The sequence below is a fragment of the Pleurodeles waltl genome, chromosome 1_1 (genome assembly GCF_031143425.1).
Source record: "Pleurodeles waltl isolate 20211129_DDA chromosome 1_1, aPleWal1.hap1.20221129, whole genome shotgun sequence".
In the NCBI taxonomy this organism is placed as follows: Eukaryota; Metazoa; Chordata; class Amphibia; order Caudata; family Salamandridae; genus Pleurodeles; species Pleurodeles waltl.
In genome coordinates, this window is record NC_090436.1 from 996,062,104 (window position 1) to 996,084,737 (window position 22,634).

A 22,634-nucleotide genomic window follows, 5' to 3' on the forward strand; every position below is an offset into this window, starting at 1 on the left:
TGGTCCCCATGGCAAAAATAAAAACAAAGGTGAAGTACTATCCTGTGGTCTCAATGGGCCAAGAGTCTTATGGTGAATGTTTTAGGGTCAAAAAGTGTCACACCTATTGGTCCAACAGGATCTTCCACGTTTCTTCAGGACTGAATAAAATTATCCCTACCCAACACCTATCTGGGATATCAATTTTTTATATTTTTTGGGGGGTTTACATAACAAGGTTAAGATAGTTACAACAGGCAATGTACACAAGAATAACACAATTGAGCATACAGTACAGCTGAAAATCTAGTGCCTGCAAGGTTTTGGTGCATGAATGTGAAAACATAATCCTCGTGCGTCCTGCCTGCGCAGGGTGAAACAGAGGTGGCGCGTCTGGGCCGCTGCATATCTTACTCTATGAACTGGGATGGGAAACAAAGGAGGGAACTACCGAAGAAACTGGGTATCGGGGCTGCGGTTAGGTGCGACACGGCTTCTGTGATAGTACAGGAACCATAGTGATTGCACAGATGGCCAAGCTCCCCATAAGTGACAGGGAAAAGAGAAAAGATCCCCTGGAGTTAGGCGTGTTCAGTGTCTGGGGAATGTACGCCTTTAGTGTGCTGTGTAAATTGCGACAGGAGTGTGGCCTACTTTGGGGAGATGGGCAGTTTACCGAGGCCTCGTAGTTCCTTGTAGTGGAGGGAATCTTCCTATGCAGCTCCCCACTTCTCAACCACTCCACGCCAGGTGGGTAGTGAGGGGGGTTACCGGGCAGCACCAATGCATAGTAAGTGCACTTTGTGCAAGGATGAGAGCAAGAAGCGAATCAGGTGAGTACCTTGTGTTGTTGGCAACATTTGAAGATACCCCATGAACAAGCCTCCCACATCTGTATGTCACTGAGTTCTGTGATGCGTTGCAGTGTGTTGTGAACCAACTGCCAACAAGAGTGTAGATCTGGGAAGGAACATAACGTGTTGAAAATCTGTACATGGGAGTCAGCAGCGTGGGCACGGTGCTCCTGCAAGAGGAAAAATTTGGTTAATTCGGGCTGGAATGAGGTACACTCGATGTAGCATGTAGAATTGAAGGTTCTTGAAGCGGAAATAGTGTACCCCCTGTTGTGGTAATTCTAAGGCAATAGACCACTCTTTATCATGCAATGGGCGCCCAGATTCCTTCTTCCATATATGGCGGAGCGGGTCCAAGGATGGTGTTGCTAGTATGTGAATGGCTTTATAAAGCCAGCTGATGAGGTGCTGACCAGGGACCATTGCTAGGATTGTCTGAAGCACCGGGTAAGGTGAGGGCTCAGATTCAGTCACGTTCCAAAGTTCGTGGAACTTGCGAATGAGTTGCTGGTGGGTGAGGAGCAGTCCGGGAGGGACACCATTGTTAGCTGGGTGAAGGAGAGGCATTGATTATGTAAAAGGTCAGTAGTAGTGATCTGATGGGTTGTCGAAGGGGTTAACTCACGGTCGGTGTAATAGTCAGGAAACCTAGGGGGACCTCTAAGTGGGAGATCAGGCATGTACGTTAGCATATTAGGAGCAATACGGTGGATTCTGGATATGCAACGGTGCGCCATAGTTACTTGTATGGGTTGTGGGGGTGGCTGGGGTTTTTGGGAAAAGTAGGTGGTGGATCGCGGGGGAGGACATTATTCCATTTATGCTGCAGGTCTCCCCAACATTTCTGCCATCTGCCACTGCAGCTGTGCCGCTAAATAATAAGCTTCAAAGGTCGGGGGCTCCCAGCCCTCCTTCGTCTGGTGTGAGCTGAAGCTTGTGGAGGGACACACGGCGTCTCCCACAATCCCAAATTAAGTCACCTAGAAGTGAGTCAAGTTCCTAGAAGAAGGAGCGGAGAGGGCATATGGGAAGGTTAGTAAAGTAGTAGAGCTGGCAGGGTAAAATGATCATTTTTGCAAGTGTTAACTTGCCTAGCAGGGCCAAGGGGAATGAGCGCCAGAAATGCATTTGGGCTTTAATGCCTGCTAGAGCAAGCCATAGGTTGCCTTCAAATATGTCTGTCAGGTATGATTCAGCCGGATGCCTAGGTATCGTATGGCCGGACCCTGCCAAAGGAGGGGAGTGCTGCCTAGATATACCGAGAGGGGTGGCTGATTAGAATTTAACGGATAAATTGTGGATTTATTCCAGTTCACCTGGAGCCCAGAAGCCCTGGCAAATTTGTGCCCGTTTTATATCCATGTAGTAGACAGCATGGTCAGAGACCACACTGCCTAGGTAATCAGCGTGCTGGAGGAGGGGAGCCAGGGAAGCTGTGCATAGGAAACAATAAATGCAAATGTGAAGGCAATGTGGTATGGAGTAGAAGGATTAAAGTTTGGCAGTCAGGTTATGGACTCCTCCAAGCATCCACTAGGAACCAGCGGCGTGCCCAGTCAATAAAGCATGCAGTTTGTGTGTGTGTGTGTGTGTGTGTGTGTGTGTGTGTGTGTGTGTGTGGCGGGGTGGGCGAGATCTATCAAGGCAAAGATCTAATGCACAGTTATGATCTCCTCCCAATATCCAGGAGAACGCAGTTTTGAGGGCAACAAGCAAGGAGAGGACATCTCAAAAGGCCCCTTGATTAGTGTTGGGGGTTTGGGCTTGGGCTGGCGGGATTTAGTACAGTCTGGTGTTGTTGACCTTACTGTTGCTCTGCCCAGTCCCAGGCCTCTTTAGGATCAGTGAAAAACAAAGTGGTGTTGCTGGAAATGACCATGAGGCTGGACGGGAATAGGAGCAAATACTGGATTCCATGCTGTCGTAGTTGACATTTACCCTCCAGGAAAGAGGACCTTTGTTGCTAGACTGTTTTGGTGTGGTCAGGTAAGAGCATTACAGTTTTGTCCTCTACTTTGAGGGGGCCCGATTCTCATGCGGCCCGAAGGATGGTGTCACAGTCCTTAAATTGGAGATGTTTTGCCAGCATGGGTCGGGGAGGGGCGCCGGGTGGAGGTTGGCGAGTCGGCACTAGATACGCTCTCTCAAGCGTGCAAAATGCTGTGAGTTCTAGAGCCAGGGTGAAGGATTTGAACCAGTTTTCAAGATACTGAAGAGGATCACAACCTTCAATCCCCTCCGGAAGGCCGATTATGCGGATAGTACTCCAGCGGGAGCGTCCTGTCGTCAGTCCTGTCCTCCAGAAGGCGGACTCGATCCCGTAGGTCTTGCGCAATGCGCTGGTTGTCTTTGACTATGGGTTGGAGGTCAGCCATTTGCTGCTCGCCCTCAACTACTTTGTCGGTGAATTGTCTGTGGTCGTCCGTGAGAAAGCTTATGTCGGTAGCCACGGCTCTCAGGCGTGCCTCCATTGAAACTCTGGAGTGTTTTACGGCTGCAAGTCCTAGGTCCAATTTATGACTGTTGCTGATGGGGTGGCGCCCTCCACCCAGGTGTCAGGTTGAGTTCAATTCCACAGCAGACACAGGTTTTGCTTGAACCTGACCGATTCGTACAGGGTATAGTGGAGCCCCCAGTCTGACTGCGTATAATGAGACTTGAAGGAGGCTCCAGGGGTCTCCCCCCGGCGACAAGGGGGAAAGCCACGGCTGCAGACGTGCGATGCCAGGAGGTATGGTAGATTATGCAATGAGTTCGGCAGGGGACGATTCACTGGCCTACCCGGCACATCCTGCATGTTCAGCGAGTGGTAGAAGCAGCACCTCCAGCACTGCACAGTGTCCCCCGCTCCCAGATGATCACCAACGGGGACCAGTGGCGCGCCCCTCTGGGAGGTGCCTCACCCACCCCCCCACGCCAAGGAGGTACACACGGATGGGCCCCACGCGCCTTCCAAAATAGTGTCAGCCATCTCAGCGCTCCTCTGTAGTGGAATGGGTGGGGGCCCATCGCAGGACGGTGTCGCTGGTTGCACCACTCCTGTACCGCGGGGGATCCAATGAGTCCACTCACGGCGATCAGCCCTGCCGAATCCTACCACGTGCCTCGAACCCCAATCTGCAGATTACCAGTGGGTCTCCTGCGACAGGCTCAAGCATCTCAGAGACTGATCCTGTGCCCTGCGGGCAGTTCCAGTGGCAGGGGGGGGGGGGGGGGGGGGGGCAGTCAAAGTGCAGCAGTATAATACACAGTGACATCTGGTCTGCTGGTAGTACAAATGCAAAACAATTACACAGCAAAAACACCTCATTTTATTCGTGAATTTTGGGGCCATCTATCCTCAGACAATGGAATATTGTGACTCAGTGTAGTTTCTGAGGTGCACTTGTCAAAGCATAAAAATACGTGAATCATCGTTCAACCATTTTGAAATTATCTTCCATTTTATATTGTCTAGAAGCTGAAGCTGTTCTTGTGCAACTAGCTTGGGTAAACAGAAAGCGTGTCAGCCAATAAACGTTTAAGTTCCAATTGTTTTTGTACAACGAGATAATGCAGGTGCTGGGTGGGTTGTGCTCACTAGAGAGCAAAGTTTCCAGTCATTGACTAAAGAATGCAGAGGGGGCACGGAAAGGAGTTCTTGTCTGAGTGAAGTACAATTGGGGCCTTGAACCTTGAAAAGTAAGAAAATGAATTAATTGTACGCAATGGATGTTCTGCCAAGACATTCAATTGTGGAACTAGCACGAAAAGTGTGCTGATTAAGAGTGAATAATTGTTTGAAGTTTTTGATACTGACTCTTATCTATCAATTCACACTTTGTATTCCAATCTGTTCGTTAGGCAGAATCTTGTAACTTTCTACTCCATGATCACAGACTGTAAGAATGCACGGAGGCCTTGAGCTTGCTACGAGTAACAGATTTACTGCTAAGATGCATAACTGTTGAAAGTTTTGCTTTGAAGCTCCTGGTAAGAGTGACCTTGCAGCTGGATGCAGTGGATAATTTAGCCCTTTCAATGTATCATAATGTACAAAGCCAAGTATAAAAAGCACAGTGAAAATCCAGAAGGTTGAAGCACTTGGCAGCCGATCCCTGTATGTGTTTCCGCTGTAGCAGCAGCAGCAACAACAATAAACACTGCTCATTATTATTGACATGAAGGTGTATTGACTGTTCATTTCTTTCCAGAAAATGTGCTTTAACACACTTCACTGTTCCAAATCAATATTAACCCATATGCTAAGCAGTTCTATGACATTCTACAATCTCACATTCAAGCTATTGAGAGCATTCTTTATGTGCGCATTCAATCTAGCTTGCTGAAAGCTCTTAATGAAATACAGCTTATCAAGAAGTTGAACAAAATTTCCTTTTGGTTGAAATATGCCAGCTCACCTAAGGCTAGGACATAATAAGCAAACATGATTACCTTACGCAGGCTCCTAAAATGTTTCAAGTTACTTTTTATGAAAACTGACACTTGCTAGAGACTGAACGGGAAGCTGGTGTAATGGTTCGGGGACCGCAAGATAGCTTAGCCAAAGGGACCAGAAACCATATTAAAATGCAGCATAGCCGCAGAGGTCAGTACCCTGCTTTGCAGTAGATTACTTAGATCGAGAAGGGAAGATTCTACTATTATATGGGCAAGTTGTTATTCTTCAATGTAAAGGTTTTTGGTTATGGGGTGACTTGAGATCAGTCCGCCAAATGTCACAATGCCCCAGGACAAAAATTTCAGCTCAGAATGTGTCTCATGCCAGTGAGATAAAGTTAATGTAGTTATGCACAGCAGGACTAAGCATGTATACTGCAGTATTGTATGTGATTTGCTATGTACGTTTAAGGCAAAACATGACATCATAATCTTGGAAGAGTGGAAGGATGAATATGAATCTACAAAATTTCGAGTTGCAAACTGATTGTTACAGGTAAGAAACTATTTCTGTTTGAACCATGTGCTACTGTGTATCAAATGCTTTTCACAGACTGAAAATCAGTGCTCTTACCCCTAAAGTTACAGCTTGTGGGCATTATTGGAGGATGTTGGAACCAAGGCTTGTGGACAGCTTAGCCAAGTTGCATCTCCTGGTAGGCATGAAAGCCCACATACTAATGCTTACTGTAAGTGTTAAGTGTAGGCTATATATCAGTTTTGAGAGTGGAATGTACCCCTGGCACAGTTTGTGGTTTCTCCATAACTTTGGCATAACACATTCAGATGCACTTTATCTTCCAAGGCCCGATTTGTAAATGGGTTTCCCTTTCTGGGCATTGGCAAACGCTATAAATTGTTGAGTCTTTATAAAAGGGTTGGTTCTATCAATGTAATGCATGAGTGCTCTTTTGATGCCTAAAATGTATAAAGCCCTTTACGCAACCATTTAAAGTTGGTGGGAAAAACTGGTAGGCCAATGGTTTAGTTGGGATAGATTAGGGAGGCAACCCTAGGCAGAAATCGAGGGATTGTTCCAAGGAAGACCCTGTCTTTATGTACTTAAATGGCTCCTGCACTGTCAGAGCTTGCAGCCCACGAAGGGACATGACTGCAGTAAACAAAGCCATCTTGCACAAAGGGAACTGTAGAGGCTTTGAGTGTAGAGCCTCAGATGGTGGCCTCATGAGGTAGGTATGAATAATGTTAAGGACCTACAAAGGAACTAGCAGTAGCCAAGGATGAATTATCCTTAAAGCTTCTCCTAACTGTTTTAACGACTGATATTTTGAAAATGGACTGGTATTGTTGATTTTGCAAGTAGGCTGCAACAGCAGCTATGCATGCCCTTACAGAAGTATATGCTAAGCCTGCTGTGTTTAAGTATAGTGAGTAACAGATGGTGTCCTACGCAGAGGCTTTCAATGACTGATTATTAAGACTGGTGCGGTAGTGTACAAATCTTTTTCATTCAGCAGTTTCACAAGCGCTTGTAGATGACTTGCATCTTCATATAAGTATGAGCACACATTTCTTTGGACTTTAAGTTACCCAATCTTTAGGACGTTAAGTGCCTAATCACAAGATTCAGTGCACTGGACTCGAGATGTCTCAGCTGGCCTGATGTTGCTTTAGAAACTCTTTGCACAGAGGTAGTTTCTGGTCAATCTCATTAGTTCTAGGGGACTGATGTACATCTTCAATTGCTAAGAAGCACCTTGGCCTTGAATGTAAAGTGGTCCAAATGTGCTCCCCATCCCTTAAGAGAGGCTTCTATGGTGATCACTTGTGGCTGGCGGTCAAAAAAAGACATCACAGACTGCAGATGACCTTCTTCAACTCATTCTACTGCTGTTTTCTCTTGCTGGCCTGGTTTTTGCTCTGCCTGACATTTGCCCCCCTTGTGTCAGGGACCCCATATCTCCCCCTTGTTAGGGGTCTGGAGGAAGGAGATCATTAACCCATCGGGCGGGAGCTTGCATGTAGCTTCTCCTGAGGAGCTCCATCCATCATCCGCGGCACCCACTTCAGGGATCCAATCCGTCGGAGGATGGGGGCCTGCAGGCTGGTCCTCTTTGGGTTTCTCCTGCACATGCTAGTCCCACTGCGGTTTAGGCAGTTAGCAACCCGCTTGCTCTTTACAATGTATTCTGCAATTTCCAAAACATTCATAGTTATTACCCTGGGGCCAGCAACTCCACTCCCTTCTCTGACCAACCCACCCTGGGTTCTTTGGAACCCAACTGGACAAAGTGGTCCACATTGCTCTTGTGGGTCAACATGATAATCATGCCACATGTCATCCATGAGACTGGGCTCTTTGTATGGGTCAGGCAGATCTACAGGGCCATTGTCCGAGGAGTTTAAGAGTGTACTGTTAACAGTCTGTTTAGGGCACTGTGGTGATGGCCGTGGCATGGGCACCCAGGGTTTAGTTCTGTTAGGTATGGATATGCCCCAAGCTCTTAGGAGAGGACTTCCTTGAACATCTGGTCCTCCGGTATGGACTGGTCAGTGGATCTTTGCTGTGCCAAAGGTTGTCTGGCTAGGGTGTGGCATGTGACTGGACAGATATCCTTCCCTGCCTAGGATCTGGCTGTTGCTGTTGTTCCTCTGGGGCTGTCTCATTCAGGACCAAAGATGGCCTCAAGCCAGATTCAAGATTCAAACTCTGTTCCACAAATGGCAGGGTAGACTCTAAGTCAAGAGAGGTTCTGGGTCAACTTCTAGAGGATTCTCTGGCATCAAGCTGGCCACTTAGGCAGACAGGTCTCAAGCGCAATGGGTGGCGTTGACTGCAAGGCCTTTTTTTAAAGGTGGTCTGGGCTTCAGTGATGATTCTCTTGCGGCCCTATCCTTGCTCTGAAGCGGACGCTCCATTCAATGTTCAACTAAGAAAGAAAGATAGTCAAAGTGCATTGTGTGCAAGGTGCAGTGTTTGTCCTAGGTAAGGATTTCTTTAGGGCTCCTTGGGAAAACTCTTGCCCTAGCTGGAGTTATCAGAGGATACTGAAGCAAAACTTTGCTCCTAATGGGTCCCAAGAATACCAGCGGACCCACCGCTTTCAGCATCTTAACAGGCTCCCCTATTTATCTGATGCCAGGTGCAATTGATGACTCAGGATAACCCTGGCGCTACATACTGTAACTCTTCTTGCTCTGGAAAAGACCTTACAAAGTTTAGAGGCCCCATGTTGATGTGATCACAGCAACTTACTAATGAATTTTGGACAGGCTTTAAATTGCCCTATGGATCATTGTCATGCAATCTGCCCCAGGTTTTCAGTCCAAATGTCTGATTTTGCATGGTTAATGGTCACTTGAGTACTGAATGTGTGGTTAACAATTTCAGTAGTCTCATGTTGCAATTTCAGTTTTGTTGTTCTATGGTCCAGGAGTTAGCAGAGGAAGCAGATAGGGCCAGATTCACACCAGGCAACCACCTCAATACATTTGTCCACATTGATTCAGTGGCAGTGAGGGGCAAAGACTCCTTTGAGAAGGAGCCTCCACCCATAGCCCTGAATTTTTTTGTATTAAATGTATGATTGCTTCAACCCAGTGGCAGCCCCATTTATGGGAGCTAACAGCTTTCTGTAGTCAGGGACCAGGTCTTTCCATTTATCACCAACAGGAAGGATATTTGCTCCTCCCTTGTTCACGCTGTGCATTTATACTCCCCTATAATGGGGATTTTCTCTGAATTGTGAAGAGTTTGCAAGTTGAAGGGAGGTGCTCTCTTTACAGGCTAGAGATGAAACATTCTGTAGGTTTCCTTCTTAACTTCTAGTCTTGGATTTCTTCGAGCCTCTCATTCTCGCTTGCTTCGGAGTTGTTTTGGCACGGTTTCTGAACACCGACAATATATACTGGTAAGATTACCATGAGTCGTAGATTATGGTATGCTTCTTCCTGATTTTTGCATACTGTCATCAGCTACTATTTGTGTTTGTTCTCCTTTACGAAACACTTTTTCATCAGGATTTTCCTTCTTTCAGTTTGAGTCATAGTCGATAAAAATGACCTACAAAATCGCATCCACCTACAACTATATTGTCATGGTAATTATATATTTACTAGAAATACCTTGTCAGCTACTTACCTTGCAATGTAGTGCATAACAGATGGGATGTTATGTTCATGAAATAGATGTGATACAATTAGGTTAGTCTGGTCTGGACAGACTACTGGCTCACTTCATGAAACAAAACGGTGATCAGTTTCCAAACCTTTTCATTTTATAGCTCTTGATATTGTCTGACCATGTCATTTGAACTTTCGCCACTTTTGCAGCCACTAAAGTTCACCTTGAGTCATTTCACAAGATCAAACGGCCTCTTACACCCACTTGACTATGCTAGTTATGTGAGAAAGTGGTCCATTAGATTATCAACTGGTCCATGCTCTCAATAGATTGGGTCCCTTTTGTAGGGAAATATGCCACCAAAAATTCCACTTATCTTGACTAGAACCAAATCCTAAATCAGCTGCATGGTTCTCAGTAAAGCCTTTTGTCAGCATGCTGTAGATTCTGGTAAATTGAGGGTACATAGATGAGGGCACTGAACATCACATTATTACAACTCTTGTCAAAATGCCCACTGGTGTGCATACTTTTTACTTTGACATTGAGGCTTGAAATGCATTATAGTATCAAGGATGCATCGTATCACCTAATTCACTGAAAACTAGGTAAAAAAAAACAAAAAAAACAACAAAAGGCTGATGTAAGAGGAGTGGATAATATCAATTAGCTCACAATGGTAAAGGAGGTATAACACACTGGATGTAACTTTCATCTAAAGCAACCAACCTATTTTTTCCACTCTGCTATTAGTGTTTATTTATCTGTCCCTGTATGGCCTTTTAAAACACAGTTGTCCACCACCCAAAGGCATTCTGAAAAGACATAAGCTTCTTTTTTTTTTAAATAATCAATAATCCATTTATGATAATGCCAATCCACAAAGAAAGAAGAAAACAGATTGAGTTGTAAAAGTAGTTGAATAGTTCACCTGCTTTCTCTCATCACATTCTCAAAATGTTTCCATGATCTCTTCATTAGTAAAGATACTTTCTTCTACAAGTCCCTCAGAATGTGTCTGCTTCCCTTTCCAACATCAAGATGGTCACAGCAATTATCATGTGGGCAATCAGCTGTATTCTGACAACAACCAGGTTTACATAACATTCTCTAGATTTTCCAGCAGTATTACCTAGACTGATGTTCTAAAAGGCATGCTTAACAAGCTTCAGAAATGGATTGAAGCCAACTATCTCCAACTTAACAGAATCGTAACCAAGGTGATTATGATCCTGACTAAGGGTAGATAAAGTTCAGCTCTCATTCCTATTCCAGTCTTATTTGGCCAAGACATCAATGCCTCTAACTAGACTAAATATTTAAGGTTCACTTTTGATTGTGAAATGACACTGTGCAGCAGACAGGGTTGGGGGTAAGTAGTTTTCACCAACTGACCACACAGACCGGTGCTCCCCCTAGTGTTTCTTAAGCACAAATCACTGATGGTATGTACAAGTTATTAACTCTAGATTCTTCAACTGGTTGTATGCCAGGCTGTCCGCTTTGTAAATCAACCACCTGCAGAGGGGTTAGTGATGGCAAGGATGAACACAGGTCTGCATAGGAAGGACTCTGTGTACCTCGCTACAAAATAACTTCAGTGGCTGTGCGTTTAGACTGGACTGCTTTTAACTAACCTGCAGGATGTGTCATATGAAAGGCCTACTCATTATATGTTCAACTGTGTGATGCAGCCAACACGTCTACTTTGCAGTTGGGAATAAAAGCGTATTCACTGCGTGTCAAAACAAAAAACGAAAGGTGATTCAGCCTTCTCTGTTCTAAGACAGCATCCTAGAGTTTGCTGCCTGACGAGAAGGTTAACATCCAATAGCCTGATTTTTAGAAAAGGACATATGCCTCATCTTGTCCAGGCTGCTCAACAAGAATGACCAGTGCAAAGAGACCCAAATGAATAGTGGGTGCTATACAAATGTAATGAAGACAATCTTGATTATGACGAAGGACAAACCCAAAATGTTAGCTTAAATAAGGATGACACTACCATCTTGGAACAAATGCTTACCTGTCAGTTTGCAGAACGTTGATAAGATGGTCCATGGCTTGACTGCCCACTTCTAGGCGGTATTTCTGCAAAATAAATAAAGTATTAATGACAGCTGTTTGTCAAGTGGCAGTAATTAGTTGTTTAGAAGTTGAACATGTAAAGCTGCATTTCTCAGACTTTCTCCACAAAGCTTGAAAAATTCTTAGTTGGTAGAATTAGGGGCAGAAGTGCAAAGGGCAGTGGTAGCTAAGAAAAAGAGGCATGATACAGAGAACAATGTGTTGCGGGGTAAATATGCAATGCTAAAGAGCAAGGGAGACATTTTGACCTTAAATGCACTGCAGCCATTAGAAAGGCTTGTCAGAGACATCCACTGAAGAGTTGAATTCCAAACTATATTCAGCTGTGCAGGAGCAAACACCAGCACCAACCCTATCTGCTCAAATTGGGTGAGGGAGAAAAGGGCCTAGATATCTTGGAGAAGATGTGAAGTATTGCAGTATGCAGACAGATATGATCTCCACCAGCAGCAGACTAAGTATTATTCACAATAAAGTGCTGTAAACTGCCTATTTTACCCCCGCTGTCCTTTTGAAAATCGGCCTTCATGAACATTCAAACTTTTGTAGATGTGGACAACCAGAGACAAATGTTCTGCATTTGGCCTGGTCTTGTAATAGAAAATAAACATACTAGCACGGAGTACTAACCACCATAACTACGATGATTGGATGCAAGGTATCATCTGTCCCTAGAATAGCCATATTGGTATGTGTGTGGGAGGCTGGCTCATCATACAGACAATTCGCTGCTTTGGCACTCTTACTGGCCAAGAGGCTGGTCACTTGCAGCTGGGTTATGAGGAGATCTCCAAAATATAAACAATTGATGGGCTCCTTCATAGACTGCCATGAGTAATTTAAATTCTATACCTAATCACTGCCCATGTCATCCAAACCAAGAGACATAAGGGGCCCACTACAGTTGGTTATTTCAACAACTACTCCATAGCACATTAGTCGTCACATATGCAAGACTATGCTAATATGCTACTGAATTTATAGGACACTGAAAATACTGGAGTTTCTGTGCATTCTGGTAGATGTTACGGTGAAAGAACCAGTAAGAGAAAGAAAACAGAAGGAAAAAAACATTAAGTAAAATGCACAGAAAATAAGCACTAACAAAGCCAATAGCTCTCACTTTTATAGAGTGGTAGGTTGCTAGATTTGCCAGTGCTTGTTTATGAAATTGTCATAAAAAAAAAAAGCAAAATACTGGAGGAAAAGCAAACATATTTTATGGTATCTCAAAACTTACCATTAAATACAATATTTGCAATCTTCATAAATAGAATTATTTATTTTTCAAGTTTCAGGTAGGGGACACCAAACACAAGTACATGCCTGCTACACATGGCTCAGCTTATACTTAACACAGAATACTGGCTGCAGGTTCTTAAAGAACTTATTTAATTCAGAGGAATTGTTAGAATTTAAATGGAAATTCTTGCTATTTAATTATCAGATTAGTAGGGAACGGAACAAATACTAAGTCATAAGGTGCTGTTTATCAGCCTAAAATCAGATTTATGGGACTGAGAGAAGACACACATTTTCAAGTCACTCCAAGTACATCTTCTGCATCAAAGGCAGGCTAAGCACTCTGCCCCTCCCTCAGTGTCATAAATGCTGATGCTGCCTTTCGGTGCTGAGGCCTGGACGTTTGTGCTATACATGGAAGGCAAAAGATAAAAAGAAAAAAGATAAGGTCTGCTCTTTAGTCGAACCTGGCAAAAAATATACCTGTCATTTTTTCTGTAGCTGAGTAGACGGAGGTTGGGAGAAACACAGGGTTCGGGGAATGAGAATTGTGGGGGGACAAATCAGCACATGAGAGGAGAGCACGAAAACGAATGCACTCTCATGGAGCACTACACGCAAAAGAATAATGTAAATCGCTGATGTGAGCAGGGGAAGCATATAAGTCATCCACTCAAAAGGATGGCAAAGAAGCTATGCTCAAGGAGAGGCACAAACACAAAAAAGGACAGAAAGTCGTTGATTAAGAACTGAGTAAATGAGACTGACAAGAAAGCCATTAGATGATGTAGGAAGTTGGCTCTGTATGCACTATTTCAAAGTAAGGAATAGAATGCACAGAGTCCAAGGGTTCCCCTTAGAGGTAAGATAGTGGCAAAAAGAGATAATACTAATGCTCTATTTTGTGGTAGTGTGGTCGAGCAATAGGCTTATCAAAGGAGTAGTGTTAAGCATTTGTTGTACATACACACAGGCAATAAATGAGGAACACACACTCAGAGACAATTCCAGGCCAATAGGTTTTTGTATAGAAAAATATATTTTCTTAGTTTATTTTAAGAACCACAGGTTCAAATTCTAAATGTAATATCTCATTTGAAAGGTATTGCAGTTAAGTACTTTAGGAACTTTGAATAATCACAATAGCATATATACTTTTTACATAAAACACATTTAGCTGTTTTAAAAGTGGACACAGTGCAATTTTCACAGTTCCTGGGGGAGGTAAAGTAATGTTAGTTCTTGCAGGTAAGTAAACCACCTACGGGGTTCAAATTGGGGTCCAAGGTAGCCCACCGTTGGGGGTTCAGAGCAACCCCAAAGTCACCACACCAGCAGCTCAGGGCCGGTTAGGTGCAGAGTTCAAAGTGGTGCCCAAAACGCATAGGCTTCAATGGAGAGAAGGGGGTGCCCCGGTTCCAGTCTGCCAGCAGGTAAGTACCCGCGTCTTCGGAGGGCAGACCAGGGGGGTTTTGTAGAGCACCGGGGGGGACACAAGCCCACACAGGAAGTACACCCTCAGCAGCGCGGGGGCGGCTGGGTGCAGTGTGCAAACAAGCGTCGGGTTTCCAATGGATTTCAATGGGAGACCAAGGGGTCTCTTCAGCGGTGCAGGCAGGCAAGGGGGGGGCTCCTCGGGGTAGCCACCACCTGGGCAAGGGAGAGGGCCTCCTGGGGGTCACTCCTGCACTGGAGTTCCGATCCTTCAGGTGCTGGGGGCTGCGGGTGCAGGGTCTTTTCCAGCCGTCGGGATTTTAGAGTCAGGCAGTCGCGGTCAGGGGGAGCCTCGGGATTCCCTCTGCAGGCGTCGCTGTGGGGGCTCAGGGGGGACAACTTTGGTTACTCACAGTCTTGGAGTCGCCTGGGGGTCCTCCCTGAGGTGTTGGTTCTCCACCAGTCGAGTCGGGGTCACCGGGTGCAGTGTTGCAAGTCTCACGCTTCTTGCGGGGATTGCAGGGTTCTTTAAATCTGCTCCTCTGGATACAAAGTTGCAGTCTTTGTTGAACAGAGCCGCTGTTCTTGGGAGTTTCTTGGTCTCTTGGAAGCAGGGCAGTCCTCTGAGGATTCAGAGGTCGCTGGTCCCAGGGAAAGCGTAGCTGGAGCAGGTTTCTTCTGAAGGAGGGAGACAGGCCGGTAGGGCTGGGGCCAAAGCAGTTGGTGTCTTCTTCTTCTCTGCAGGGTTTTTCAGCTCAGCAGTCCTCTTCTGTAAGTTGCAGGAATCTGAGTTCCTAGGTTCTGGGGAGCCCCTAAATACTGAATTTAGGGGTGTGTTTAGGTCTGGGAGGGCAGTAGCCAATGGCTACTGTCCTTGAGGGTGGGTACACCCTCTTTGTGCCTCCTCCCTGAGGGGAGGGGGGCACATCCCTATTCCTATTGGGGGAATCCTCCTTCTACAAGATGGAGGATTTCTAAAAGTCAGAGTCACCTCAGCTCAGGACACCTTAGGGGCTGTCCTGACTGGCCAGTGACGACTCCTTGTTTTTCTCATTATCTCTCCTGGACTTGCCGACAAAAGTGGGGGCTGGCATCTCCACTAGCTGGAGTGCCCTGGGGCATTGTAACACGAAGCTTGAACCTTTGAAGCTCACTGCTAGGTGTTACAGTTCCTGCAGGGGGGAGGTGTGAAGCACCTCCACCCAGAGCAGGCTTTGTTTCTGTCCTCAGAGAGCACAAAGGCTCTCACCGCATGGGGTCAGAAACTCGTCTCTCAGCAGCAGGCTGGCAGAGACCAGTCAGACCTGCACTGAACAATTGGGTAAAATACAGGGGGCATCTCTAAGATGCCCTCTGTGTGTATTTTTTAATAAATCCAACACTGGCATCAGTGTGGGTTTATTATTCTGAGAAGTTTGATACTAAACTTCCCAGTATTCCGTGTAGCCATTATGGAGCTGTGGAGTTCGTTTTTGACAGACTCCCAGACCATATACTCTTATGGCTACCCTGCACTTACAATGTCTAAGGTTTTGCTTAGACACTGTAGGGGCATAGTGCTCATGCACATATGCCCTCACCTGTGGTATAGTGCACCCTGCCTTAGGGCTGTAAGGCCTGCTAGAGGGGTGACTTACCCATGCCACAGGCAGTGTGAGGTTGGCATGGCACCCTGAGGGGAGTGCATGTCGACTTAGTCATTTTCTCCCCACCAGCACACACAAGCTGGCAAGCAGTGTTTCTGTGCTGAGTGAGGGGTCCCTAGGGTGGCATAAGTCATGCTGCAGCCCTTAGAGACCTTCCCTGGCATCAGGGCCCTTGATACCAGGGGTACCAGTTACAAGGGACTTACCTGGGTGCCAGGGTTGTGCCAATTGTGGAGACAATGGTACATTTTAGGTGAAAGAACACTGGTGCTGGGGCCTGGTTAGCAGGGTCCCAGCACACTTCTCAGTCAAGTCAGCATCAGTATCAGGCAAAAGTGGGGGGTAACTGTAACAGGGAGCCATTTCTTTACAGATGATAAGCAATTGACTGGCCCAAAGTCCACTTGAAGTATTGGTATTATACACAAAAGATCACCAACAACAAACGTCTAAGAGCAGTCTATAGGCAAGTACCAAATATGGAGCAGCAAATGCAGTGGGGTCTCTGGAGCATGCAAAGTACAATAGATAAACATGAATGACAGAGTATAGAGGGAAATGGGGAGGCAAGAAGAAATAGAACAAAGAGGAAATAAACCGCAAGTTAAAACTAGCAAGAAGTAAAAGAATATACATAATGCAAGACGTCAACCGCATCATTTCTTGTAAGCATGAACTTAATGTGACTCAATGAAGCTGTCATCCCCCCCACCCACAAAGCATCCCCAAAGTTGCAGGTTACATAACAGGAAGAAAGTTGTACATTGTGTCAAACTATTTAATTTTCCAGTGAAACGGTATACATCACACATCCTCTTAAAAAACCCTTCAATGGTGATTAAGTCCTTCACTGGGGATCAAACCCTAGAATAGAAGGTTTAGCCAGAGTCTGGATTATTTGACTTCAATGATTCTAAAAAATATATAAATACATTTTTTTTAAAGTGAATTTTAGGGGGATTTTTTGTTAATGGTACTTGAAATTAAACAGGATACGCAAAGACTCTCACAGAGAAATAGGGTGCCTTGAAATGAGTATGTGTCCAATTCAAACTTCATAAGGCATCATCTATTGGCTATGCTGCTGTCACGGTTAACAACAACAACTGTGATGCAGAGTTTTCTGAAACAAAGTCTGCTTTATGGAAATGGGAAATGATACCAGTGCACTTCATGTTAGCTAACAAACCACCAAAATTAACCGTGCTTAAATCTTAACCGTCTGTTTCACCTTTTAGCCACCTCAGTTGCTACATACTGCCCAATGACTATGGTAAATAAAAATGCTAACTCAACCAGACCTTGCACCATTTTTATAAACCAACCTTTGACAACGACTTGAGTGCACGCACTGCATCCCTTCGATCGTCTAGTAATGTTGAGGACGCCACTCTGTCACACAGTTTCTGGATCTAAAAACAATAAAACAGGGGTTAAAATAAAAAATAAAAAAATAAAAAACAAAGGAGTAAAAACCAATTACTTTTGGTGCTAGTACATCTGATTCAGCAACAGCAACTATACAGAAAACTCCATAAAACCAAAAAAATAGAACAGAAATAGATATAAATGAAAAGTGCAGTTCAGATGAAACATTAAAAAATACATACAAAAATATATAGACAAAAGGTTATAGAAGAAAGTAGTAATCAAAATCCCAGAGCAAAAGCAAAGCCTGGGCATCTTCAGCATACTCTGATGTATTAATGACTTGGAAGTACTCAGACCAGAAAATGTAATTTATAAATATAATTATTTATCTATGTAAACTGGTATTGCGCCTGGGCAGTGTATTTTAGTGCACTGTAGCAACTGTAGAGCAGAAGCCATGGACAATGAAGCAAAGAGGCATTAAAAGGACGAGCTCTCTATCAGTAGTGATATGTTTCTTAAATATGTATTTTATTTATGATTTATCAATGATACAGATGGTAAGAACAATTACAAATGTTTCAAGAATAACGTTGCAATAGTTTAACATTAGAAAAGCAGTCTTAAGGATTCAGAAGAGGACGGGTGGTTTGAAAAGTCATTAAATAAGAGGCAAAGAAAACAGCTTAAGAAAAAAAAAGTCCAGCAACAAAAAGGGAAAAGCAACAAGGAGAAATAAGACAAAACCATTCCCAAAGGTAAAAAAAGAAAAAAAAAAAAAAAAAAAAAGGAGTAAAATATAATCATGAACAATTAAATAATCACTTCAAATGATGTTCTTAGTGTTTTAAGTTTTTCCAGAATGGTTGAAGGGAATTTACGAGCAACTCTGGTCTTCGCAGATGTTCACAGAAAACCTAAGTTACGCAGCAAGAACTGTTTGGTTAACTTATATTTACCACTCCGATACAGTAAGAAAAGTAAATGGTGACGCACAGTTGAACACAACGTGCATCATTTTCAGCCCAATTTCAAAATTACTGTTCGAGAACTAAGGAAATTCTGTTACATTTATCAGTCCATATCTTCTTGACTACCACACATCACAAACAGATGGGAGAAGTTCACCACTCGTTCCCAACATCTACTAATCTCCTACAAATTAACTGTGTCCAGTTCTGACTAGGAAACCTGCATTACTCTGCTCTCATCAGTCTACATTGTTTAAGGTTAGGCTAATTCTATCAAAAATGTTCAAGTGTTTCTGTAGGTATTATTTGCAGATATTGCACAATTACTGGGCAAATGCAGAAACTCTTAAGATTTAGGGCCTCATCACTAGTCTGGTGGTCCATGGACCACCAGATGCGCGATGGAGCTCGGACCACCACAAATAGAGGCGGTCCGACCGCCACATTATGACTGTGTTTGAGCCGCCACTCTCCGACTGCTGGCACTGCCAGATTGCCACCAGCCAACGGCCTGGCAGAGCCGCCGGTCTCAATCTGCCACGGCCCGCATTTCCGCCAGCCTTTGCATGCCGGTCACCCCGCCACGCAAAGGCTGAGAAAGAGGGGTTCACATGGACAGCCCTGTCACTCTTTTCACTTCCCGAATTCTGGGCAGTGAAAAGCGTGACAGGTGCTGCTGCACCCGACGCACCACAACTTTGTCAGTGTTGTGGTGAGTATTCTGCTAGCCCCGCGCAAAAACCAGCTGGCAGAAAACCGGAGTCACAGTTTTCCATCCGAAAGAGTTAGGCAGGCAGCCACAGCCACCCACCAAACTCGAAATGAGGCCCTTAGTGTAGGGGCTGGTTTTAACTGAGCTTTAAGTATCCAAGTAGGAGAGAATATACCCCCTTTCTCTAAATCACTCCAGATTAGTGCACCCCCTACATAGTCCGCAAAAAGATTATAGATTGGTGGCCGACTGAAGACTTAAAAAATGGCCTGTGAGACTATGCACCTATTACTCCTCAGTGCATGAGCTTCTCACAGACTACTGGTTAGTAGGTATTTAGTGGCACCATGCACACTATCTTACTACTCCCCAGTTGTACTTGGTCTCCTAATACCTGTGACAGTGTCATAATATACCAATTGGTGGTACCCTCCCTTGACCTAATCCTGGAAATGTTCTGATGGGAACAGTCACTGTATATTCAAACTTCTGGTAGGCCTTCACTGTCTGTATTATGAGAATAGCGATAGCTAAGCAATAAAGGTAGGTGGGCTATTAGAGAAAGTAGACACAGGTTGCCAACGCAAACTGGCTGCACTGAAGAAAGAGCAGATGAGACCCTTGATGGTAACGCATTGGGAAGGAATAATAAGCTATTACTGGCACAGGGAGTGGGCAGAACGAGAAGTAAAGTATGGGCAAATTGGCCTTGGCATGTCAATATGGTGTGGGAACGCGGCCTAGATTTTCAGATTTTTATGTCAGAGACCGTCATCAATTTCAGCTAGTCAAACACAAGATGACGCTATCCTCTCAATGAGGGATGAGTTATTACAACTGCTTATCATTTACTAATCTAAATTGTCTTCACATAATTACCCCAAAGCTACCTAGACAGCAGCTGATGTAACTGGAAAACTAATTTTGAATTTATTTGTGAACATGTGTCAAGCAGCACCAAAGTTATTAGCAAAACAAACAAAAAATCGTTTATGGGAAAAGTTGGTCCTAACTAGAACTACCTACTGGTTATCGCAAGTAGGTGATGAATAAGTATGTGTGTGTGTGTGTGTGTGTGTATATAAATAAATAAAGTTATAGTTATATAAGCTTACAGTAAAAAAAACCCTGGGGAGGGAGGAAAGTGACATATAAAGTATTGTTATAAATACAAAGTAAATTTATAAAAAACACCCTTACATTTACAAGTTACAGTTTACTAACTATTCATAAGTTGGGCCTCCTTCATGCACCACTTTTAATCTCATATACTGCATAACTAATGGCATTCAGTGACTTCACTGATGACATCACCAAGCTAGTGCTCCTCAAACAGAATCTGTGTAGCACTTGAAACTATTCTAATTCTGTATGGTAAAAGGTATATGGTGCACACTTTAGCTACCAGTGAAGTTGTAACTGCAAGTAGTACTTCATTAAAGCAAAGTACTGGGAGGATAAACAGTGGGAGTGGCAGATGGTTGTTTCAAATGGGCCTTAATATGAATGTCTCTTATCACAATAAAAGTCAGAAAAACTAAAACAAATTCTTACAATACATTATTCACCTGTGAATGTTTGTGTACATGCTGAAGTTAAAGTTGCATTGTCATGTACTGCTACTGTATTTTTCTACAGAAACTGGAAATTTATAAAATGCAGATATTTATTTCCAAATGTTCAGTGACATAAATTGTTGTTGTTTAATTTACGAGTGACAAATAGACTGTTCAAGTTGCAGTATGACTGCAAATATTGTTAAAATGTGGGTACATTATTTTGCTAATTTCAGGAATATGTGTAGAATACTTTTACATACTACGTAGGGAGTCTATAGGGCTTGGTAGGGCCTGCTTTATAATTGACTACTGTACACCTGAGCTCCTACAATTCTGCATCAGATGACATACCAGGGATACCCCATTTAGATAAATAATAAGATAAATAACAAGCAATCACTGTTTTTGAACGGTATTCAAGGTTTGAAGATTTCCTAATCTCAACGTCTACAGAGCCATTACATTTCTTAATCCCCTAATACCAGTTAAAAAACTCATAATATTTACCTATTGGGGTAGCTTCAAAGATATGCATTATAATCTGCTTTTTTCGAAAGGATACACCCACTAGTACTACAACTATGGATGTTATGGAAAATTGGGTGAACATGTACCTTGCTGAATTCTTTGCAATATGAAAAGCTTATAGCAAACTCATGTTTGTTGGATCAATTATTTCATTTAACGTGTAATCAGCAGCAAAATATGGGAGGTTGTAAGCAGTGAACTGTGACGGTGCAAGTTATAGTTAGCTCAGTAAACTGTAACTGATGAATTTCAGTTTATTTGTTTTTCAAATGTTTGTTCTGATATTATTACAACACCTATAACTTCACGTTACCCTTTGCCTCAGTGAATTTCTATTTTTTTTAATTTATTTTTTAATGTGAGAAAAAATCTTATTACCTTATCTAACCAAAGTGGCACTTTCACCTTTGGTTTTTCCAGTTGACTTTTGTTTTTTTCAATGTCATGAAAATATTTTTGCTATACCCAACTATAACCCCACATTAACCTTTTTTCCCCCCAGTTAATTTAAGTTTTTTTTTATTTTTATTTTTAATCACAATCATCCAGCTCCCTTGGTAAGCATAGCTTTAGGCCATGCACAGAATGAGGCTGAATGCAGGGTCTGGCGAGTGGCAAGGCTCTGTTCTCAACCCCAAGTAGGTGCCCAACTGTGTGCAGCATTAGCATTGGGTTGGCCGTGGAGCTGGGCACAACCTCAAAGGATGTGCACAGCCTTTGGAGTTGTGCTCAGCCACCACCACTGTGCAATCAGGCAGCCATTCACGTCACATTTGTCTTTCTTTCTTTCTCCTTTTTTTTTTTTTTTTTTTTTTTTTAAAACATTACCACCGAGCATGAGTTACCTGCGGTATAGCAAGACCATGCCAGTTACCTTTACTGAAGCATGTGCAGTCTCTCAATGAAACGTCTCCTGTGAGGGTACCTCAGAATAACATGGGGACCATGCTGGGTCTCTCAGGAGTACTTTAGAATCTGCAGCACATTGCTTTTTTTAATTTTACTTAAACCTTATGGCCTTTTCTGGGGCTTCATCTGGGCCGTTCTCCCCCCCTGCCCCCCCCCCCCCACCCCCACCTTCCCAGAAGATCCAAGAGGTCAGGGCACACCTAACCTGTACCCTTAAATGTTATTTTAATTTTAACTTCAAGACAAAGGAACTGATTCCTGTAATGGCGCTGTATCATTTTTCTTCAGTCAACCAGATCACTTGATCCCGTGAGAGGATTCTGGTCCCGTAGGACCAAAATGACAGATGAGGGGGAAAAAAAAAATCCTCTCAGCCAATCAAGTCCTTCTATTTAATTAATATGCATACTGCTGGAGTACTGGAGAACCAACTGTCCAGATATCACTAATTTAAATGCAAATTTCTCGAAAATGGCGGGACAAATTTACATCAACTAATGAATAACAAAAATCGCGTTTTTTGAGTTCTAACTTTCTGCCAAATTTGGTGTAATTCTGTTCAGCTATTTTTCTTTTATTGTGTCCCAATATTTCCTGTGGAAAGCAACAGGGAAAAAAAAAACATTTTAGGACACCACCTCATCCTTTTTCCTCACACATCCCCACTTGACTGAAAAAACTTTTTGCGTAGGAGCTGAGGCAGATGAACTGTGTTTTGGAACGTTTCGCCAAGCTGTGCCAAATTTATTAGTAAACCAAAAAAATATTCTTCCTATGGACACTCTGACCTAACTAAAATTACAAAGTAGTGACTGCC

At 43.7% G+C, this 22,634-nt stretch overlaps 1 protein-coding gene across 2 annotated transcripts in view; it reads right to left on the minus strand.

Annotated features, from left to right (window-relative positions):
• The window catches only part of USO1 (USO1 vesicle transport factor), a 565,160-nt gene that overhangs the window by 500,783 nt on the left and 41,743 nt on the right, over nucleotides 1-22,634 (minus strand). For both annotated transcript variants that reach the window (XM_069230285.1, XM_069230286.1), the window contains exons 2-3: nucleotides 17,093-17,179; nucleotides 11,384-11,448 (exon numbers count right to left, since the gene is read on the minus strand). In XM_069230285.1, the coding sequence (XP_069086386.1) occupies nucleotides 11,384-11,448; nucleotides 17,093-17,179 (152 nt within the window). The remainder of the gene's footprint in view (nucleotides 1-11,383; nucleotides 11,449-17,092; nucleotides 17,180-22,634) is intronic.